Here is a 19477-nt window from a genome sequence, read left to right as displayed (position 1 = left end):
TAGAATTCTTGCTCGGAACATAATTGTTTATTACACCATTTAAACAGTCGTTCTTGATAAAAAATAATACAATTCTCAATACAAACCCGGGCCCAATTTCTAGGCTCTGCTTAACGTAAGCAAAATAGCCCCGCTTACAACAGCAAAACGGTAAGCATAATAGCCCCGCTTACAACAGCAAAACGGTAAGCATAACGGTAAGCATAACGGCAAGCATAATGCAAGTTAGCAAATAATGTTATCTTGTGCGCATGCGTACATCGCGGCACTACGGATATCGTGCTCATGGGCTAAACACAAAATGTCTTTGTTAGCGCTGTTAGTATACAATTGTAATAATGATCGTAAGCGCACAATTCCGTGATTATTGCTAAGCGTTAAAATTGGGCCCCGATCCATAAAAATAAGTAATCACAATAATTAATTTAAACTTATTGTATCCAAGTAAAAACCGCCTCCTAAAATTCGGAGTGTCCATCTAACATTAAAAAAAAAAATGAATAAAAACACTTATTATAAGTCAACCATAATTACGGCAAGTGATTGTGAACAAATAACCTGTACAAAAACGATGAAATGGAGTAGCACGGTCTTCCAAAACATTGTATAAAGCTCTATATGAAACGAGTACAAAATTGCACAAAATCGGTACAAATAATTAAGTCGGCAGCCAACATAATATAACCTTATGGGTTTTCACACAAAACAATGGGCATGTCAACGACCCAGAGAAAATGCTCTTCGCAGCTTCGAAATGATTATGATTTTAAATGATCGGATCATGTCATACGAGCATGAGATTAAACAATGATATTTAACGATGTACGCAGAACGCACTGGAAACCACGAGGCAGATTCACTACTGCAGTGCCCACGTCACAACCTTTGCCATACAAAATGGCGGCACCAATACTTACAAATATTTCAGTGACTTTTTTATTATTTTTTTTAATGAAAACGAAATCAAGATCGCGTGAAAGAAGACAGGAGTTTAAGACTGGCTTCAAATTTCTGTATCTCCTCAGTTTTTGTTTCACGACTTTAAATGCTTTGTAAGCGTTTGCGGTTGTTGGTTTTTCTGTGAAGTGTGAATACATTAAACATATCAGAAAAAGCGAATACGTGTACGTATAATTATCGACCACATAGCGATTACACTATTTCCCCTGACGTGGTGTACATGTATTTCTTTAAATTTTGCCGCACATGTTAAGCACACAGTTAATCTGTGAATGTTTATATAAATTGCAAAAATGCAAAAGGGCACAAAATCTTCTTATGATTTCAAACAGTATTTTAACAACTGAAACAGGAATACTTTAAACTTGGATGAACAACAAGGAAGTAACCACAGTGTTAAAACTGACGGGTAAGATCACCCAGTTTTCAAATATGCGCGTGAATTGAAGTATTAAAACAAACACAATCGTTCAAAACAAAAATGTATGCAAAAATTACTTTCACAATATCAATACAATATAACGAGATAATAGCATTCGTATGACAAGTCTTTTCGGGTATAAAAATCGTGTTACAATACAAAAAATACAAAGGAAAATAACAAAAAGCAATACATTTCGGTTGGGTCTTCTACTTCGTTAAAGTATAACACTTTTAAGTTGTAAAATCTTAAATAAACTACTGCTGAACGTCTCCCTAAGCTTTTAGCGTCGTTCAAATCAACAGTTTCGCTAGTGTGGCTCGAATATAAATAACTTTATCTTTTAACATCATTTTTTTCTTCTGTTATAAATAAATAATCACTTTAAATAACACCAATAAGGCAGCATTTACAATGCAACAAACGAGCTAGCAGCGTATAGAGAAGTTGAACTTTCTGATTTTCTCTCTCGATTTTTTCGATTGCTTATTACTCAACAATTAGGAGGGCGAACAGATCGGCTTGGCGCCCTGAGTATGATCGGGCTGCTGCCAGCCGCACGGGGGCGCTATTGCAAAATTAAAGACGGAGGGACACTTGGACTGGGGGAGCTGCTGGCGAGGCTTCTCGGACAATCCGCCATGCACCAGGCAGGGTAGGGACGCGCTGCGCGTCCGGCGGGCGCCGGGGAAGAGCGCCGGCAAGGTACGGCTGAAGTCGTGAGGCGTGTGGCAGTCGCGGCCGGGCAGGACAGCCCCGCCCAGGCCCGCTACCTCTCGCTCCTGTTTGAGCTCCGACTCGTACTTGAGCAGCTGCAGCATGAAGGAGAAGTTGGGAGAGATGACCTTACGCAGGCTGCGGACGAACTCGAAGGCTTCTTCTAGGCGCATGGCTTGCACCTTCATGAGGTAGGCTAGGCAGACGGTGGCTGAGCGGCTGATGCCAGCTCGACAGTGGATCAGGACCGAACCACCAGACAACTTGACGGCATCTACAAAAAGGTAAAAAGACTAAATATCAACCGACAATGCCACACGTACACATGTAGAAAAGACTTCCAGGAGCGTTGCCAGACTACTTGATGCTCTAACCTTGCATACATGGGTGTGTGTGAGGGTGGGGGGCAACAAATTTGTCGACAAACCATAAAAGGTAGACAGGATTTTAACTCGGTAATACCTGGCCTCCGTAAAATTGAAAAACAAGGGGGGGGGGCGGGCGGACCACCATCTTCCAATAGAGAGTGCTGTTCAAAGTGGACGATCATGGACACAATCTCACAATAGGCTCTTCTTCAATTTTGCCGAAAGGACAACGCTTTTGCAGAAAAAAAAATCGGGTGTCTTCACACCCCACCCCCACCCGGCCCCCTCTAGCGACGCCACTTCCAAGCTTTGCTCCTACAAACACCAGTGTATGCAAGGAACAGCGTTGGTGACCGTTCACCTCTTTCGCTAAATTATTCTCAGGAAATGCTTTACGCCTTGTTGGCATTTTAGTACATTGTATGTGTAGATAACCTCAATGATCACTGCACTCGTGTGCGCATGTGTCGAGCGTACGGGGGAATGAAAAAAAAAAGCATTACAAGAAGAAATACAACAAAATTCAACTCACCTATGAAATCGATTGCTTCGGGAAACCACGACAACAGGTCAGCCTCGTTATCGTCGTCCACGGGGATGCTCTTGTAAGTAATGGCGCCCTCAGCGAGGAAGTAGTTGGGCACGCAGCGTGAGACGTTGAGCACGGCCGTGATGGCGTGCGCCTCCAGCAGATCCCGGCGGGCTGCGTGGAAGGCATTGCCCAGGTACAGGTGGGGCAGAATCTGCACGGGCTCCCCCTCCTGGTGGACGGGGATGGTCCGAGCAGCAGCCGGAGGTACCGAGGCAGCGTCACCAGCAGAGGGGGGCACCATGGCAAGAGGCACGGTGGCGCATCTGGTCAGCCTCTGGAGGCGCAGGGACGGTGCCGGGGCAACTCCGCATCCGGCAGGCAGTGCTTCCTCAGTTTCCATCGGGGGTCGAGCCTGGGCCTGGACCTGGTCCGAGGAGGCCGAACACATGGACGGATTTTCTCGGAAGAATTTAACAAAACCACCTGTAATAGCCAAGAAACAAAACAAAAAAAAGTATGGTATGAGTTTTCACTGATTTGTGACTGAGTGGAGAAAAAAATACGAGTATTTGATTGCAGCAATGCCTTAAACAAGGCAAATTCTGTGACATCAAAGTGGAAATGTCGTTGTTAAACAATACATATGCACCTGTTTTTGAAAGCTATGTTCCTGAACTGTATTATATAATTTTAGAAACACTAGATTTTCATATGTGGTGGAAGATAAGAAAAGTTCACAATCATGGCTGCTTGCGGCCACTATGTACGGGCGGATCAGTTTTATTCTGGCCACTTATGTACACAATGGTCACTATTGGGGTAGTTGTTGTATGTTGTATATATTGTGAAAACAATGATGCATTGTCACTGTGGTGAAAAACCATTGATGCCATGCGACCAAAATGACCGGATTTGGTGAAGTTTTGTTCGGATGTGGCTCATGACACGGCCTGAGTTCAAAGTTTCCTATACGGAAATCAAACAAAGCCTATTATTGTTTTTATTTTGAGAGCAAATAATGCACCTGCTCATGCCCTCTCTTCCACTGTGGTTTTCATGAAACTATAATTAACAATGACCGAAACAAAAGAGCTGTTTACTCGGAAAGCATATTGTTATTGCAAACAATATCGACTTCTAAAAACAGTAACAAAGCAAACGATTAGAAATGCTTCCGTTTCCCCTTGCGAAACAAAAGGGGAACCGACATGAAACAATAATTGTTTCAAAGTGACATGCTGTAAATAAAGTTGGCTGTAAAATTATCTTGGATAAACAATTTTGCAAACGACTGTTTTCGCTTCACGGTTGTAGTTCCAATGAGAACCTCGTATTCGTTTCATAGCTGCTGGCCCGGATACCTAATGCGCATGTCAGAGTATATTATTCAGGTATACAGGGTGAGTAAAAAAAAACGAAACCCAAATGTTGGGACCATGTTTTAGTGAAGTTCTGCATGTAGCACTTTCAAAATCTAGGATATGAAAGCCCAATTCATAAGCTTTATTTTAGTACAAGAATCTTTCAAATCACTCACGTACTTTTTAAGTTACGGAGTTTTAAACACAACCACCGCTTAAAAGTTCTGTCCACTGATCACAAGAAGGTAAGTATTTTCTCAGCAAAACGAAAACAAATCACAGAGGGATGTGTGTGAATTGTTTTCGTTTTGCTGAAAGAACACACACTTTTTTTGTGATGCGTGGGCAGAACTTGAAAACGGTGGTTGTGTTTAAAATTTCGTAACTTGAAAAGTACATGAGTGATTTGAATGATTTTTGTACTACAAGAAAGCTTATGAATTGGGCTTTCATGTCCTAAATTTTGAAAGTACTACATGCAGAACTTCAGTAAAACAATAGTCCCGACATTTTGGGTTTGGCTTTTTTTTTTACTCACCCTGTAAACATTGCAATAGCTCGCAGCACCCGGAAAGGGGATTTACGCGCAGGATGAAAATAAAAGGAACAGCCAATTTAACGCATAAAATCCAATTGAAAACTTCCCCTGGGTAAACCGCAGAGCAATCCCCGACATCCGAAAGAGCGACATCCGACAACTCGTCAACATGGGTGACTTTAATTATTACATGGTAATGGCCTGTCATCGATTCACATTCGACGCGATGCGTCGCTTCCATGTGAATGTTTCCCAAATTGGAACTTTCCTTCATAAAAAGTGCTTGCCTATATTTTCACAAAACCACTTTAGCTTTTTATAAACAGTATGGGCCTAACTCGAAAACTAATTTTCAAAACAACCAAGCTGAATCAATTAGCGATCCAAATTCTGCTAATCACGTTACGGAAGTGGTAATTTTTTACTGTAGGGAGGTATTCCTATGTCAAGGATTTCCCACAACAGAAGGACTGGAAAACGGTAATTAAGTGGAAAAGCTCTGCGGATTAAATAAAGTGAGCATGAGTGAATGACTTTGAGCGGGATGGATTATTTGAGCGATACAGGAACGAGTGTCAACTTTGCGGAAGCAAGATTTGAATTATGCCTTCTCGTTTACATTGAATGCCACGCCAGTAGAGGGCGCCATAACGTTATGTCTTCTGCGCCCCTCTGGTTACATGTCCAGTAAATAAACTGTCATAATAGATCCCAATGATAAATGCTCCCACTTCAGAAATTCAGAAAAAAATACTCACAACTCTCTAAGGTGTTCAAGACACACATCAAATTAAAGCTTATTTCATCATCTTTCATTTTCTGTTCAATTCTTGGGGGTAAGCCGATGACTTTTGGGAGAAATTTCCATCCGAAGATGATCACCTTTAAAAATACTCCTAAAGCCCATCGCCATTTTGAAAAACGATGCCTACACTCCATTGCAGAATAAAACGCTTTTAGGGCCCAATTTCATCCAAATTTCAAAGAAATACAAGCTAACAGTCCTGTGCACGGCTTCCACCCTTCTTTTTTTTTTACAAACCCTCAAGTTCATGGCCCACAAAATGCTCTAATACGGTACCGAAGAATTTGAGGGCATGCAAATGGTGCCTATTTCCGGGCCAATTTATCGGCTTGTGCCCTTTACTCTGAAACTGCAATGGAACATTCTATCAGTCTGCAGTTAACATTATTCTCTTGCACGTCCCAAGTGTACTCCGCAGGAAGGTTCGTGGCCGCTTGCTGTCAAGTACTGTGGCAAGTCAACCATCAAATTTCCCGCCGCGCTGCGAGAAAGTCAAGATGATTCCGGATGTGACCTCCTCTGAGACTCCTCAGAGGCCGCGCAATTCCCCCTTCCGGGCCTGCCCGGAAGCTTGTAAATATCCCACACAAAAAAAACAAGCTAGACAAGCCAGAGAAAAAAAGGAAATGTACTCTGATTTTTTTTTCTCTGAGATCTGCCATTATCACCGTCCTATGCTCATCACCGTAGCTCATTCTGTTTACGCGCGAAAACAAGTTATGTGTATTATAGTATACCGTGTTAGTGTGACGAACTCCAGTAGCATATCCAGCGTTTGGACCCAGAGGGGCAAAATGTGTAATCGTTCTGGAAAAAAAATAGCCCACTCATTTTTGTCGTTCGTAAAAATGAGTAAAAGATCGGGGGAAGGAACTAATACTAGTGGTTGTGAGGTGCTGGCTTTCGTTTTCTCAAAAGAAAACACCCAAATGTGTCGCTATAATGGGATACGCCACTAGCACTGCGGATCTCCGAACACAAATTGAACGAAACTAGAACTATGAGGAACATAACTTGGACGTTAGGAATTTGACTAGAAAAGGGATTGATGCGAATATAGGCTATTACCCCAATCCTGAGATATGGATATGAAAATTATGAAATTTGATTGTGTGGTGATCGGGCACAAGTAAATAAAAAGAGTTTATACTAAAACACAATTCGTCAAAGCTGAAATCCTTTTCTTCACGAGCTAAGCGAGTGCGGCAACATCACCGCATTGTACTGTACAGTAGCTCTTTTGGGAGGTAAACCCCTCCGTTGTTGTGGGGTACGACCCTCAGTGACCACACGTCACAGACCAAGCCGACCCTGACAATGACCGTCAACGTTCCGCCCAGCTGACCCCAAGGGCACGTTGTGGGTGCCCGTATACAGGCACACGTTGTCCGTGACACACTGGACCAAGCATTATATTAAACAAACAAGGGGAAGTCTTTTCTTTTTTTCACCGATATATGAAAACATTTTAATGGTCAACACCACTTGTGAGGGGGTCATTTAATTTGTTGACACAAGGCCCCGGGGTTTTGTGAGTGGACCCACGGGTCCGTGCACGGACGGGTGAACCGAGGGGCAAGGTCCAGAAAGCTGAACTTGGGACCGGAGTCTAGTCACGGAGCGTGTTATTCTTGACCGGGCAAGCCGGACACTCACGTTGTCTCACCGGGACAATTAAGGCACAATGACCCACCACCATCCCCGACATTCCACTTCCGTGCCATTAGCAGTCACCTTTGTGGTCTATGTTTGTCCCTGACATTGGTTGGTGTACAAATCCATTTTTACCAAATTAACCTTTGACAATTATATTTATAAGTTATTGCAACCTTCAGTTGCATAGTTCTGTGGGATAGAGTTTTGAGTACGTCCTTAATACAAGAACATCGCAACATTCCGAGAAAAACCAGCCATGTAAAGTGAAATCATTATCAACAACGATTTATGAAAACAACTTCAAAAAGTGATACGTGTGTATTCACATAATAATTTAAAAGCCTGAATTTGATATCATTGTGCCTTCCAAGGAGTGCAAACAAGAACGAAAAAAGCATTAAACTTACACCTTTTGTATTAAAATAGCACCGTAAAATTCCTTCTTTACCCTGCACCTTTTTTGTTTTGTTTACGAAGGTCGAATAACTTGGCCACTCCATGCAGCTATACAAACCTTTATAGAAAACCATTCTCGCTTTTGTTCACTACAACTGCAAAAAGCCTTTCAACCGACCTCGGTATTTACACCGCGGTCCACCCATAGCCTCGGGTACTTGGGGTATATTACCCCCATGTCCTTCGCTGACGGTGGTAGTACTTTTTGTTGGTGAATTGGTTTGTAATTTTAGGTTTCTCCCGTAACTTTTTCTTTTTAATTTTACATCTGGGTGAATTAAGTGGAGTTACATTAAATTTGTTTATTTTCCAAAGTGTAGTTGAACATGTGGTCGAACCCCCTACAAATATAATTGATAACCAAATTAATATGATCAAATTTCAAAATTTCAATATCATTTATTCCGTACTGTCCACGCGTCATGTACTGGCCGTGTTCGCTATTTTTGAACCTATAAAAGTAATTTGCTCAATGAATACTTGCAGACCAGCAACACAACAGGGGTATTGTCTAGGAGTAGGCTAATAGTGGTATTGGAGAAGAACATTCAAAGATTGGTGTAATTTAACAAACAGTGCACAATATCCTAATGTCAATGTACATGTACTTTACTTTACTCCAAGACATTTATCTCTCGTACTACGAGACAAATCCCAATAAAAGAATAAACTATTCCATCATTCCTGGAAAAGTAAGATCGTGAGGTTTTCCTGAAAAGTGGGGAAAAAACATAGACTGCTTGGCCTCTTCTTAAGAAAAATAACTGATTTAAAAGAAAACTCACAATGTTATATTTTATACACAGATTCTGAGAACACTAAATAAAGTAATGTTTCCAATAAAGCGTTCATAAAATACGATCGTCAGATCAACATGAGTATTTTAATGAAATGCAATTTCTAAGAAATAGGTGAAAATAGTCACATCATGTTAATCATTCGTTTAAAAAAAAAAAACCTATACTGTACAACACATCATAATATCTGGTCGTATATTATAATGGTGTGCCTTCTCAGTTCTGAAATATCTCCACGCAATTACCATGGCAACAGTGTGCACTACATGTATAATGAGCACACCGCACTGAATTCACGGTTAAGAAAAATATGTTCATTTCCAGAGCAGTCAAATACACAGGGCACACGTTCAATACCGCTGTATTAGATGTACTTTGTGTATTGAACAACATACAGACAGTTCAGAATACGATGCTGGAATAATAAAAAATATTAATCTTATATAGCGCCAAATCCTTCAAAATGACGTTCAAGGCGCTTAACAACCATTAAAAAAAAGTAATTAAAAATATGAAAAAATCTTTAAAAATTACATATTGTTACAATAATATTAATAATAATAATAAAATAATATTAATACAAGGACATTAGCATAAAAACCGAAGGACAAAACTAATCAAGTAAAAGATACATGTTATGGAAAAAAAAATGGCATATGAGGGATCTATAGTTAAGTTTGTAATGAATGATAAAAAGACCCCAAAAAACAATTTAAGAAGATGACAAGTAAACAGACAATTAACAAGACCATTATGGGCAGACAGAAACAACCAAAAATGAGCAACGGAACGAAGAGCTATCAACAGACCGACAACTACTGACAAAATGACAGACCAGGAACAAAATATGGTTCTATTAAACACAAGAGCAAAACAATAAAATATAAAGCTAAGCCATGTATAAATTCACACAAAACCATTAGCCAACGAAGTATCCAATAGAGACAGAACAATCCCAAACCGCCTTTAAATTCACTGGCAATGATATCAATTTATCTACATACTTTTTCTTCAATAATCTGGATCACTTCACATCATTTTTATTTTATAGATATGAAGATGAAGTTTTCCAAGACGACGCTTAAATGCCATACGAAACAAACGTATGGGGGGATATAATAAACACACAGCACAATAATGTCGTGGGGTGATATGCAGAAAACTGATGGCGAACGGAAGTAATTATACGTGTATCAATAGGAAGAGACGGCGATGCAAAGAGATTCCGTAGCTCGGGGGCCAACTGCTTCCGATAGCTTGCGATATGTACGCAACGCGCTACGCCCACCAGGAGCGCGAGAGTGCTGAGGGAGTTTGGGAGTAAGGAAAAAAAACTCGAGGATGCGACGGCTGTTTTGTGAGACGACTCAGACTAAAATCGTGAGAAATAAACGCCGAGAAGAAATACGCACAAATCTGTCTTTAACGATTGATGTACGTTTTTCGGAAGCGCACTTAATTGAAATGGCTTTCCACACCAGACAGTTTAATACGAAACCCTTATAATCCCTGTGAACCCTTGTTTTATATTTACAAACAGTGAGCGTCATTTGGTTTAGCCATCCGTTTGCCAATATTCCAACCCTGGTTGTCAACACTCAACAGCTTTTACCTAAATTGGCACGTTTCTTCATTCATGAAAGAAGGAAAAGATTCTTCCTTACTCCATGGTTTAAGTGGTGTCTTGATTTTTAAGTGTTTACGGTAAATAATAGTGGCACTTTAAAACATTTAATGAGTTCTTATGCTTTCGCATTTAACCACAGTTCAGGAAAACCTACCATAGACACAGCAATAAAAAACTCTGTTAATCAATAAAAAGCAAAATCATCTTTACTTTGTTCGGAAGGTCGCGAAACAAAACAGTCGTACATATTTACACGGGTTCAAAACATTCCGCATCGATATCCCCGCAGGGGCTCTACGGGGAGAGCGCACAGCGGGTTCATTTTGCGCGTGGGTACCAACAACATTGTCGAGATTCCTATCAGTCCACGACCCTTGCATGAGTGACGTTGTGGAGGAAGTACGCCTGATTTATGATGCTATCCCCCCCCCCCCCCCCTCTGAAAAAAATACTAGATGTATATTGGGATAAGGTTTCTTCAGCTTGTATCAATAGCAAAGACGACGGGAAAAATTTGGCACTTCATCGTCGACAAGTTGAAGCAATCACCAAATTCGCGCCTCTGGCGTGCGGAAGTTTATTAGTTCCGTTCAAGCAACTGCGCGAGATTACTCAGTTTTGACACTAGTTTGTATAGGAACTGGCAAGCACCAAGATATTCTACAAAGGAATCCCTACGGTTCTGGCTCCGTGGTCAAATGTAAAATAAAAAAATAATAACAATCAATTAGCTTCATGTGCTTTGAAATTGTAGTACCGTTTTGTTAATTATATAACAAGCACGTGATGTATAGAGGTTGCCAAGGCAACCTCTAGAAATGAAAAGAAACGATTTCTCAAGTCAAGGGAAAATATACATCAAAACAAAAACGTATATATCGATCATAATTTTAAAACTATTATCAAAACAAAACTGGTTATAAACTATAATTTCACGTAAGTGTTCTCTACGTAAGTCCTTATGGGTGGTCAGACATTTCAGCCTATGAACAGAAATGGAAGGCTCGTCGTATACGCATTGCAATAATATCAAAACTGTCAATACCTGATTCAATCCACACGAAATAAATGTACACAATATTCAAATCACTTCATTAAAATGTACCTGATTTTAAAGAAAAAAAAACACACACAAGAAGTTGTTGTCAAAAAACGATTCCACGTACTTGTCAGGCTAGAAGTATGAGATCGGAAGTCCATCTAACCAAAGGTGATCTGACCAACAAAATATTGCACTTTATTCCTCAAAACCACAAAACCCCGTCCACGTTTTCTCGGTAATGGAAGAGTTTGGTTTTGGTAATCAGGAAAACCGCTTAAATAAGTTGTTTACGGTCACGTGCATTTGTTGTAAGGTATTCGCGGCTTTCCGTGACCTCAATTTACGTGGATGTCCCATAATGATTGCCCCATTACATAACGTCGAACATCCTACTAAGTACAACCGGAAACATGACTTGATCTCACCACACGGACTCAGAACATAAGACCAAGTGTAACAATCTGTCTATGTCCATTTAATTGGGTCCAATCAGCTTTGATTTACTCATAATTAAAACATGGGGAATTGATATGGTTCCACGTGGATTTCCGGTGATGGACTTCATTTGAAGGGTGAGGTTTCTTGCTTCCGAACACACTTATTATTCTAGTTTTTTCTATGTGTTTTATTTCGAAATATTTATTTCGTCTTCATTCATAGCAGAATATGAAATATAACCAAAGCGGTATGGTATGGCCAGTAGAGGTGGCTAAATCTATAAATCATAGCGTGTATGATGTTATTAAGGGACAGACAAGAAATCTACTATTTACAAGGAGAGACAGACATATCACATAACTTGAACTCACTTTTTGTAAACCCCCGTTTAAATAATTAAGTTTACCCTATTTGTAATATTTATCTTGTTAGATAAGAATAATTATGATCTCACCCGCACTCCAGGCTACAATTGAGTTTACGCCTGTAATCCTGTATCAGCACACATTCTCAAAAACAAAAACAAGGTTTTTGTGTAGTTGTTTTGGGCGAGCCTCCAGCCTAAATTGTATTTATGTCCTATCAACATACCATCAAAAATATTTATATCCGCTGTTTATGAAATTGTCAAAGAGCAAAATCGTCCAAAATAGTTTCATTTCCCATGCATGGTGACGAATAACTGACAGTCATCAAAAGCATCGAAACCCACACAGGCCACTTCACGCGTGATTGCGAAAGAAAACAAACATGTGAAAACAAGCGTTTAAACGTCATTTGTGATCAGTCATCAAACAGATGAAAGAACGACTGGACGTAAGAATTAAGACCATGTGGAAGGCATTCGTCACTTAAACCGTCACGCCCCGATTACACCATCACACATAACGCCCAGTCATCCGCTCAAACAAAAGATCAGACAAAACCCAAATCCACCGAGGAATAGTTGGGATACAAAAGATGCCCACGATGTCAATATTACTCAGTGCATCGCTCAGCATTCAGTTCCGTATGCCCAACACACCGGAAAGGTGACGTGTATACGCGAACGTACTACTCGAAAACTCGTATAATACACGCAGTGCAGTACTTGCACGTGCATAAATACCCGAAAACAGTGTATTATTGCAAAAAGGAAACAATCATCAAGCATTCCGCGCTATACGTGTCAGTACACTTTTTGGCGGAACTGATCATTTTCCTGTTTGTGTTCCAGCACAGAAGTCTTCCTCAAAATCCCCCCAAACAAACAAACAAACAAACAAACTACCCCCCAAAAAACACAGAAATCGACAGCGTGACTCGATGACGTCATGGTGTTTGTTTCTTAAAATGACGGGGAACTAATTAAACCAACCCATGCACGGATATTAATGCCAATTACACAGGCCATCAAGCATGGTGTACACAACATGCAGCCCTAATACGAAAATATGTATTTGGTTTTTCAAACGGAAAATCCAGAAATACCCCCCCAAAAAAAAACAAGCGTTGGTGTGAGGCATTTCACCACTCGGTCGGTTATAAATGAAGGCATTTTAGTGTAGTGTATAAAATGTATATTCTGATCGTCGAGCAATACTCGTTGCCAATAATCGAAACATAATATTATTGATTCACGCGTATTACTATAGACACATACAATCATCAAGAGATTTTGTTCTGAACAAATTCGATCGACTTTTAAAGAAGGCCTTTTAAAAAAACGCACACATTTTTAATTGCACTTCTGTTTTAAGACACAAGTTTCTCTACTCGTAAACCTACCATCTTGAATCGAAAGACAGTGGGCCATTCAAATATATTTAAACTCAAAGAGTAGCAATGAAGATGATGCAATAGAGGACAATTTAATATTTAATCTCAATGTACTCTGACGAATAAATCAAATTCTATGATATGGATGAAAAGTCATTTCATCATTTTGTCTCAAATGAATATGAATTTATAACTAGGAGCAGGCAATGAAAAACAGCCTGGTACCCTTTTCTCTCAAACGTGTGCAACCAATCAAGTGGACTCGGGGATTACGATCAAAGGTAACATAATGATCGTAAATATAGGCCTGGTGAACTGAGTACATCCGGCCATAAATATACCGACCCATCAATTATACAAGAAGCGAATGGAGAAAGAAGAAAATGATATCAAGAGCACCGGATGTGGTTGATGTATACGATTTCGCCGTTGTCATTAATAAGACGAAGCTCTCCACAACAGTTATACGATCTCTTTATTGGTTTATCTAATCACTTCTTTATGCGCTTGCAAAACCGTAATGAGCCTTCGACAACATCCTGTGAGTTTATCACGGAAACATTAATGGTTAATTTAATCGACACAGAATTACGTAAATTACTTCTTCACCTCAACTTGAAGTACACAACTACCATACACTGCTGTTTTGGTCATGTATACTAGTTGCACTCATATAGGAATAACAGACAAAATGTAAGAGGAAGCCAGCAAACTAATTGACAAAGGCAAACACGAAAAAAACAAAACAAATGATTTCGTCAGCTTGAATTCAACAATTCTTGGAGATTTTTTAAATATTAAAAACAAGCATTATAAAAATGGTAAGACTGAGATTTGATACAAATCAATTACCATTCAAATTTCCTAGAATATATTACATCTTGCCCCATCATTAAAGCGTGACTTTTAATAAAATAAGCTTTTTATATCGGTGCAGGCTCGACTTTCCATTATACACGTATCGAGTTTACGGATGCAACTCATTTGTTACGCAATAACCGGATGGGGCTGGTCTCGTTCAATAGTACGAAACAACGAGTCCCGGAAAACCGTATAATTCAATACGGCTCTTCAAGTCAACGCACACTACAAGTACAACTACAGACATCCAGTGTGATCCAAATTCATTCATAAATAAGGACGGGGGAATCAAGACCGTCATATCGAATTTCCTTCTTTTCAGCCTCGCCTCCTCCAACGAAACAATTGATCCCGGCAGAGAATATTCCCCCTTATTTTTTTTCTAAAGACATCTTCTAGCGTTACGCCGTCTCCTTATTGTTTGTGTTCGCGGGAACATAGATAAAGCCGTAAGAGTCTGGCTTAAACTCCGAGTCCGTTTCAACGGCGGTGCGAGCGCAGTTGGCGCGCGTTAAATGCAGGCGACTTCCGCAAGCCACGGTGCGAGCGAATGCATCTAATAAAAGACCAATCAATGTAGTGGTTTTTAATTTCCGTCGGTGCAGTGGACAACCATTCACTCCAACTTCCTCGGCAGGGCATCACCTTTCCTTTTTTTGTGTTCTATTCCCTTTTTTTCAGCATACAGCAAAGAAGAGGGGGGGGGGGGTTTCGTAAAATCTAAGTACATGAGCGGAAGCTAGGAGAGACATCAACAAATACAATACAGCTCGGTTCGTATGGCCGTCTTTCCAGCCGTCATTGAGCTGCGTCCTCGGCAAGCCCGGTCGATTATCCAGCTATTCTACTGTGGCAACTGCATAGTATTTGGATGTACAGGAGTAACTTTTCTTTTGTAGATTACTCGAAGCACCCCGGATTAAGTCTACTTGAACGCGGAACACGTAGCCTAAACGCATGCGCTTGTTCACTTCAGTTTTGTTGTCTACTTTAATATACAAAACTTGATAAATCACAACAACAAACTTAACGACCTTTTGAAATCTGATAAAATCGATCACTAATACCCATGCCTCTCTAGCTCTGCTCGTTCTTTTTTACTGCTTACCCCAAATGAAGTAATTCATTCAAATTTCAATATGTACTCAAAAAACTTGAGATAAATCATATCTGGACCGCTTGTGGTTTCTGACGTTGGTTACATTATAATCTTTGGCCCGCCCTCGATTCAACAGATAATTCACTGGACGGACTCTGGAGTACACCCATAAAAACATTTCATTGTGCAGTTGGGCAACTTCGGAGTTCACCGCTAAAAATAACCAGCTGAGGAGTTCCAAAGTCAAAGATTCGATAAACATTTACATTGGACAAGCGTCACTGTTCCTGCTCGCGGGTAAACACGAAATCTGAAGCACTGTATCATGCAGTGGAATGCATCAGTAACACTTTTTGTTTACCTTAGTTATCTTAAATGCGTCCGATAACGCTGGGTTTTTTTTAAATGAAGATAATATTCTTCTTCTTGTTTTCATTACGTGACAAGCATTGACTTGCATGACTAGCATAATACTATCTTTGCCCGACCAATTGTACTCCGAACAAGTTCAAACAAGATGGAAAAAAAACATTACCACAAACAATTTTTCGAGATTTGGTTTCGCTTTATGAGGACAATACAAGAGGCGTCATCCTGACAATAAATGGGGCGTCATCAGGGCGTGGTTGGGGGCGAAAACCCAAGACGTTTGTCACTGGGGTGAGGGAGGACCAAAGATGAATAATTTGAACACAATATCGGTATAATATCTTGCTTCACTTTACAAACCCAAAATTTATGACGGTCTATCACGTCACGGTCTTTGGAATTACAGACAAATCCGACAGAAGAAATGTATATAACGTCCACTAATTAGATGGTCGCGGGTGACTTCATCGTCAAGTCAGCACAGTCAGTGTATAATAATAATCTCAATCTTCCAGCATAATTGAACCATCGACTAGTATCATAGGCTAACTATAGGACTAGAAAGCAGGCCAGCAGATGTACATACAGGGTGCGCCCCCAACTGTGGCTTCGTCCCAACTTTGTGATCCCAACTACTGTTAGGATTTTGGAATACCCAACTATAGTCGGGATCATTGTAATACATGCAGTTGGGGCATAACACTTACTGGTCAGTCGCTTTCAATATCAGACCAGGACAGGGCAAAATTATTTAATTTAACAGTAAATAATCGACAACGATTTTTAAAAATAATTTATAATATATATTATAATATTTTTATCAATGTGAATCATAGCCTTGGTGTGTTTCATTAATTAATAAATTATTACAAATTAAAATGACAAAGACTATATCCATACAGTTCCTTGCTCAACAAAATACTGCAGTATACCATTGCTTTTACCATGGAGCTTTTTAAGTTATAGCTCCATGAGTACTATGATTTGATATGGATTTTGTCAAGTTACAAACAGCCACATCGAGAAGATTTACATGCATAGGACAGTAGTATCTCAAGCCATTTATAGTATTGGTTTCTCCATTACAATTTTTGCTCCACTGCCAATGCCATAGGAAAGGATATGTGTGACATTGCTGTATTCTTTACCACTTACCGACATGACCGTGCCTCTGTTCAATGGTTTCTTATTTTGTTTCATTCGTTCACATGCAACAATTGTATCATGCACACTGCATCATAGGCTTGTTTTGAAATTGTTGGAATCCTATTTAAGTGTATATATGGAAAAAATTCCATACTGGGCCACCACTCAGACCTCCTGCACTAAGTCTATGGGCCATGACAGAAAAAGTTAAAGAGTATTTAAAAAAAAATGTTGCACTCCTTAAATCATTTGTAAATAGTGTTTCATCATCAGATTTACAACTTTTGGTACTTTTCAGGTCATATTTGGAAATATGGGTGGTGGCCCAGTATGGAACTCTTTCCAAAAATACTGCAGTAAATTTTCAAATAGGCCATGCAGATCTTACCTTGAAGAAATGTAATTTCTGTTGTGAGATGGCTGACTGGGGCTTGAAGTAGAGACTCCAGCACCAAGACTAGATCACTGTTGTCTCTAATGGTTGATTCTCCTATTTCCCCCGTGCCTTGGTCGTACACCACGACGGCTGAGAACAACCCGGCAAGAAACTCGGCCCTTGTCTCCGGGCAGGTAACGATATAGTCCATGGCCAGCGCTCCCTTGGAGCGTCGCCGGAGCAGCCTCGGGCAGTGGATGTTGTGGGCCCCGCTGATGTGGTTGTCGTTGAACTGCATGAACGGTCGTGAATCCACCAGCAGAACTCGCCGTGTGTCGCCGGCCTCACCGGCCAGAACGTGCCGCAGCTCATCGGTGGAGATCGGCCGTACGTGTACAGACACCGTCATGGCCGAAGAAGTAGGAATTCCAGACTAGAAAATACAGTTAACTTACTGAGAATATCAGCCTAACACTCGCTGTTTACAATATTATGTACAACGGTAGCCCTTGTTCGGTCCGTTGTGTACGTGTCTGTGCCTTAACACTACCGATATCGCACCGCGTGTTTGTGTGCACTGCGTATGGGAAGAGATTCTTGTTGTTGATGTTTTGGCGCGAAGCGAAAGATCTAATCTCTTTATAGCCGGACAGCCAAATTAGGGATATGACGACAAGGAATGAATGACCGCGGGTCACGCTTCTCGCATGCCACAAAACCGCAGCCCTATTACCGTTGACCAATCACTGTCGGAAAGGCATCGCCCATTCATAAAAAGGAACCGACGAATCACCTGATTCGCGTACAACTCTGAAAAAAGTAGTTTCACGTATTTACTGAATGATTATGGTAGAACCATTTAAAGGTAGGGTATAAGAAAATGCTAGTCAAAAATTCAACGTGTTTTGTCACCCCTTGGTTTTATTAAGGAACTGTAAGGAAAATGTTAACAGTTCCGATCGGCGAATCACACAAATCCTTCCGCACATGACTCACGACCTTGACGTCACACGTGGAGGGTTTTCCCCACTGCTGCTATGCGCCTTTGTTCAGCGTTCGTGCACAATGTGTACAAGATGTGTACAATGCCCTGCATGTACATGTACACGTACATGGACATGTTTTGTACATGTACTGTACAGTGTACACACGCCGCGTCAAAACATTATTGGACATGCCCGTTTGCACATGTGTGCTTCTAAATGCAACATACGACATTTCCTTCCTGTAAAGAAAAGAAAAGGTTTGGAAAAATTAATTATCGCCGTGACAGTATAAATTTATGAAGATACTCCAAGGATGGGCTTTTCATAATATCTGATCCATATTGACCGCCTTTTCGAAAAACAAACGAGGAATTATCACTTATATTACCGCGTGGTCTGAAATACTTGAATTTGAGTGTGTTTAAAGGGAATTTGAAAACATCAAACAAAAAATTAACAAAATTATTTTTGAAATACCTTGCTGGACTGTTAGTGAATGACAGTCTAATTAAAGCATCCTGTAAAATCATGGCACCTTTTGTGCTGTCCGTTTTACAAGAAATTTCAGGTGGTATTTCTTTATCAACTTCTAACGCTGGTCGGCCGTTTGGCTAGGATTTTCAGATTGGCTAGGATTTTCTGGCTTTTTTTCAAATACTGCCCCCAATTTACCATATTTAGTGAGTCCGCATTTTGTTTGAAATCGATTACGAACGGGTGCAAGCCAGCTACACTGGTTCCCTAACCTTTCAATTCCCGGACGTTCGTAAATTGCTCCGTTTCATCTTAAGTGGGGTCAGGCAACCAGGCTACAGGAACATATCATTGTTTTTCTTGGTTTTTCAAGCATCTACGAACACAAAACTTCAAACAAGTCAGTAACAATATCTGCTATAAAGTACTAACACCCCCCCCCCCGACCGGCACTGAGTCAACCTACACACACGTTATAAATGGATTGCATTCATTAGCCATCTTTAAGGTACTTTGTTATGTTAATAGCTCCATGGTTAATCCATATCCATAATTCATATGCCTGTTCACAAAAGCACACACCTCCAAGATGGCTGCAGTGTAAGCGGTCTATTGGGAGTGGATTCAGCAATGGTAACTGGCACATTGCGTACCGTGACACAGAGCCACGCATGCGTGCAGTGCGTTTCA

General features: G+C 40.4%; 1 protein-coding gene across 1 annotated transcript; it reads right to left on the bottom strand.

Annotated features, from left to right (window-relative positions):
• Positions 1–17986, bottom strand: LOC119739791 (dual specificity protein phosphatase 4-like). The gene is made up of 3 exons (XM_038214867.1): positions 17340–17986; positions 2999–3481; positions 1–2372 (listed from the first exon to the last, which is right to left on the bottom strand). The coding sequence occupies exons 1-3, from the start codon at positions 17734–17736 to the stop codon at positions 1882–1884; spliced, it is 1371 nt and encodes a 456-aa protein (XP_038070795.1). The 5' UTR covers positions 17737–17986; the 3' UTR covers positions 1–1881.
• Between the last annotated feature and the right edge of the window lie 1491 nt (positions 17987–19477).

Source organism: Patiria miniata, unplaced genomic scaffold, assembly GCF_015706575.1.
Source record: "Patiria miniata isolate m_02_andy unplaced genomic scaffold, ASM1570657v1 HiC_scaffold_4, whole genome shotgun sequence".
NCBI classification, from domain to species: domain Eukaryota; kingdom Metazoa; phylum Echinodermata; class Asteroidea; order Valvatida; family Asterinidae; genus Patiria; species Patiria miniata.
Note: the sequence above shows the minus strand (reverse complement) of the source record. Positions and strands in the feature narration are given on the sequence as shown.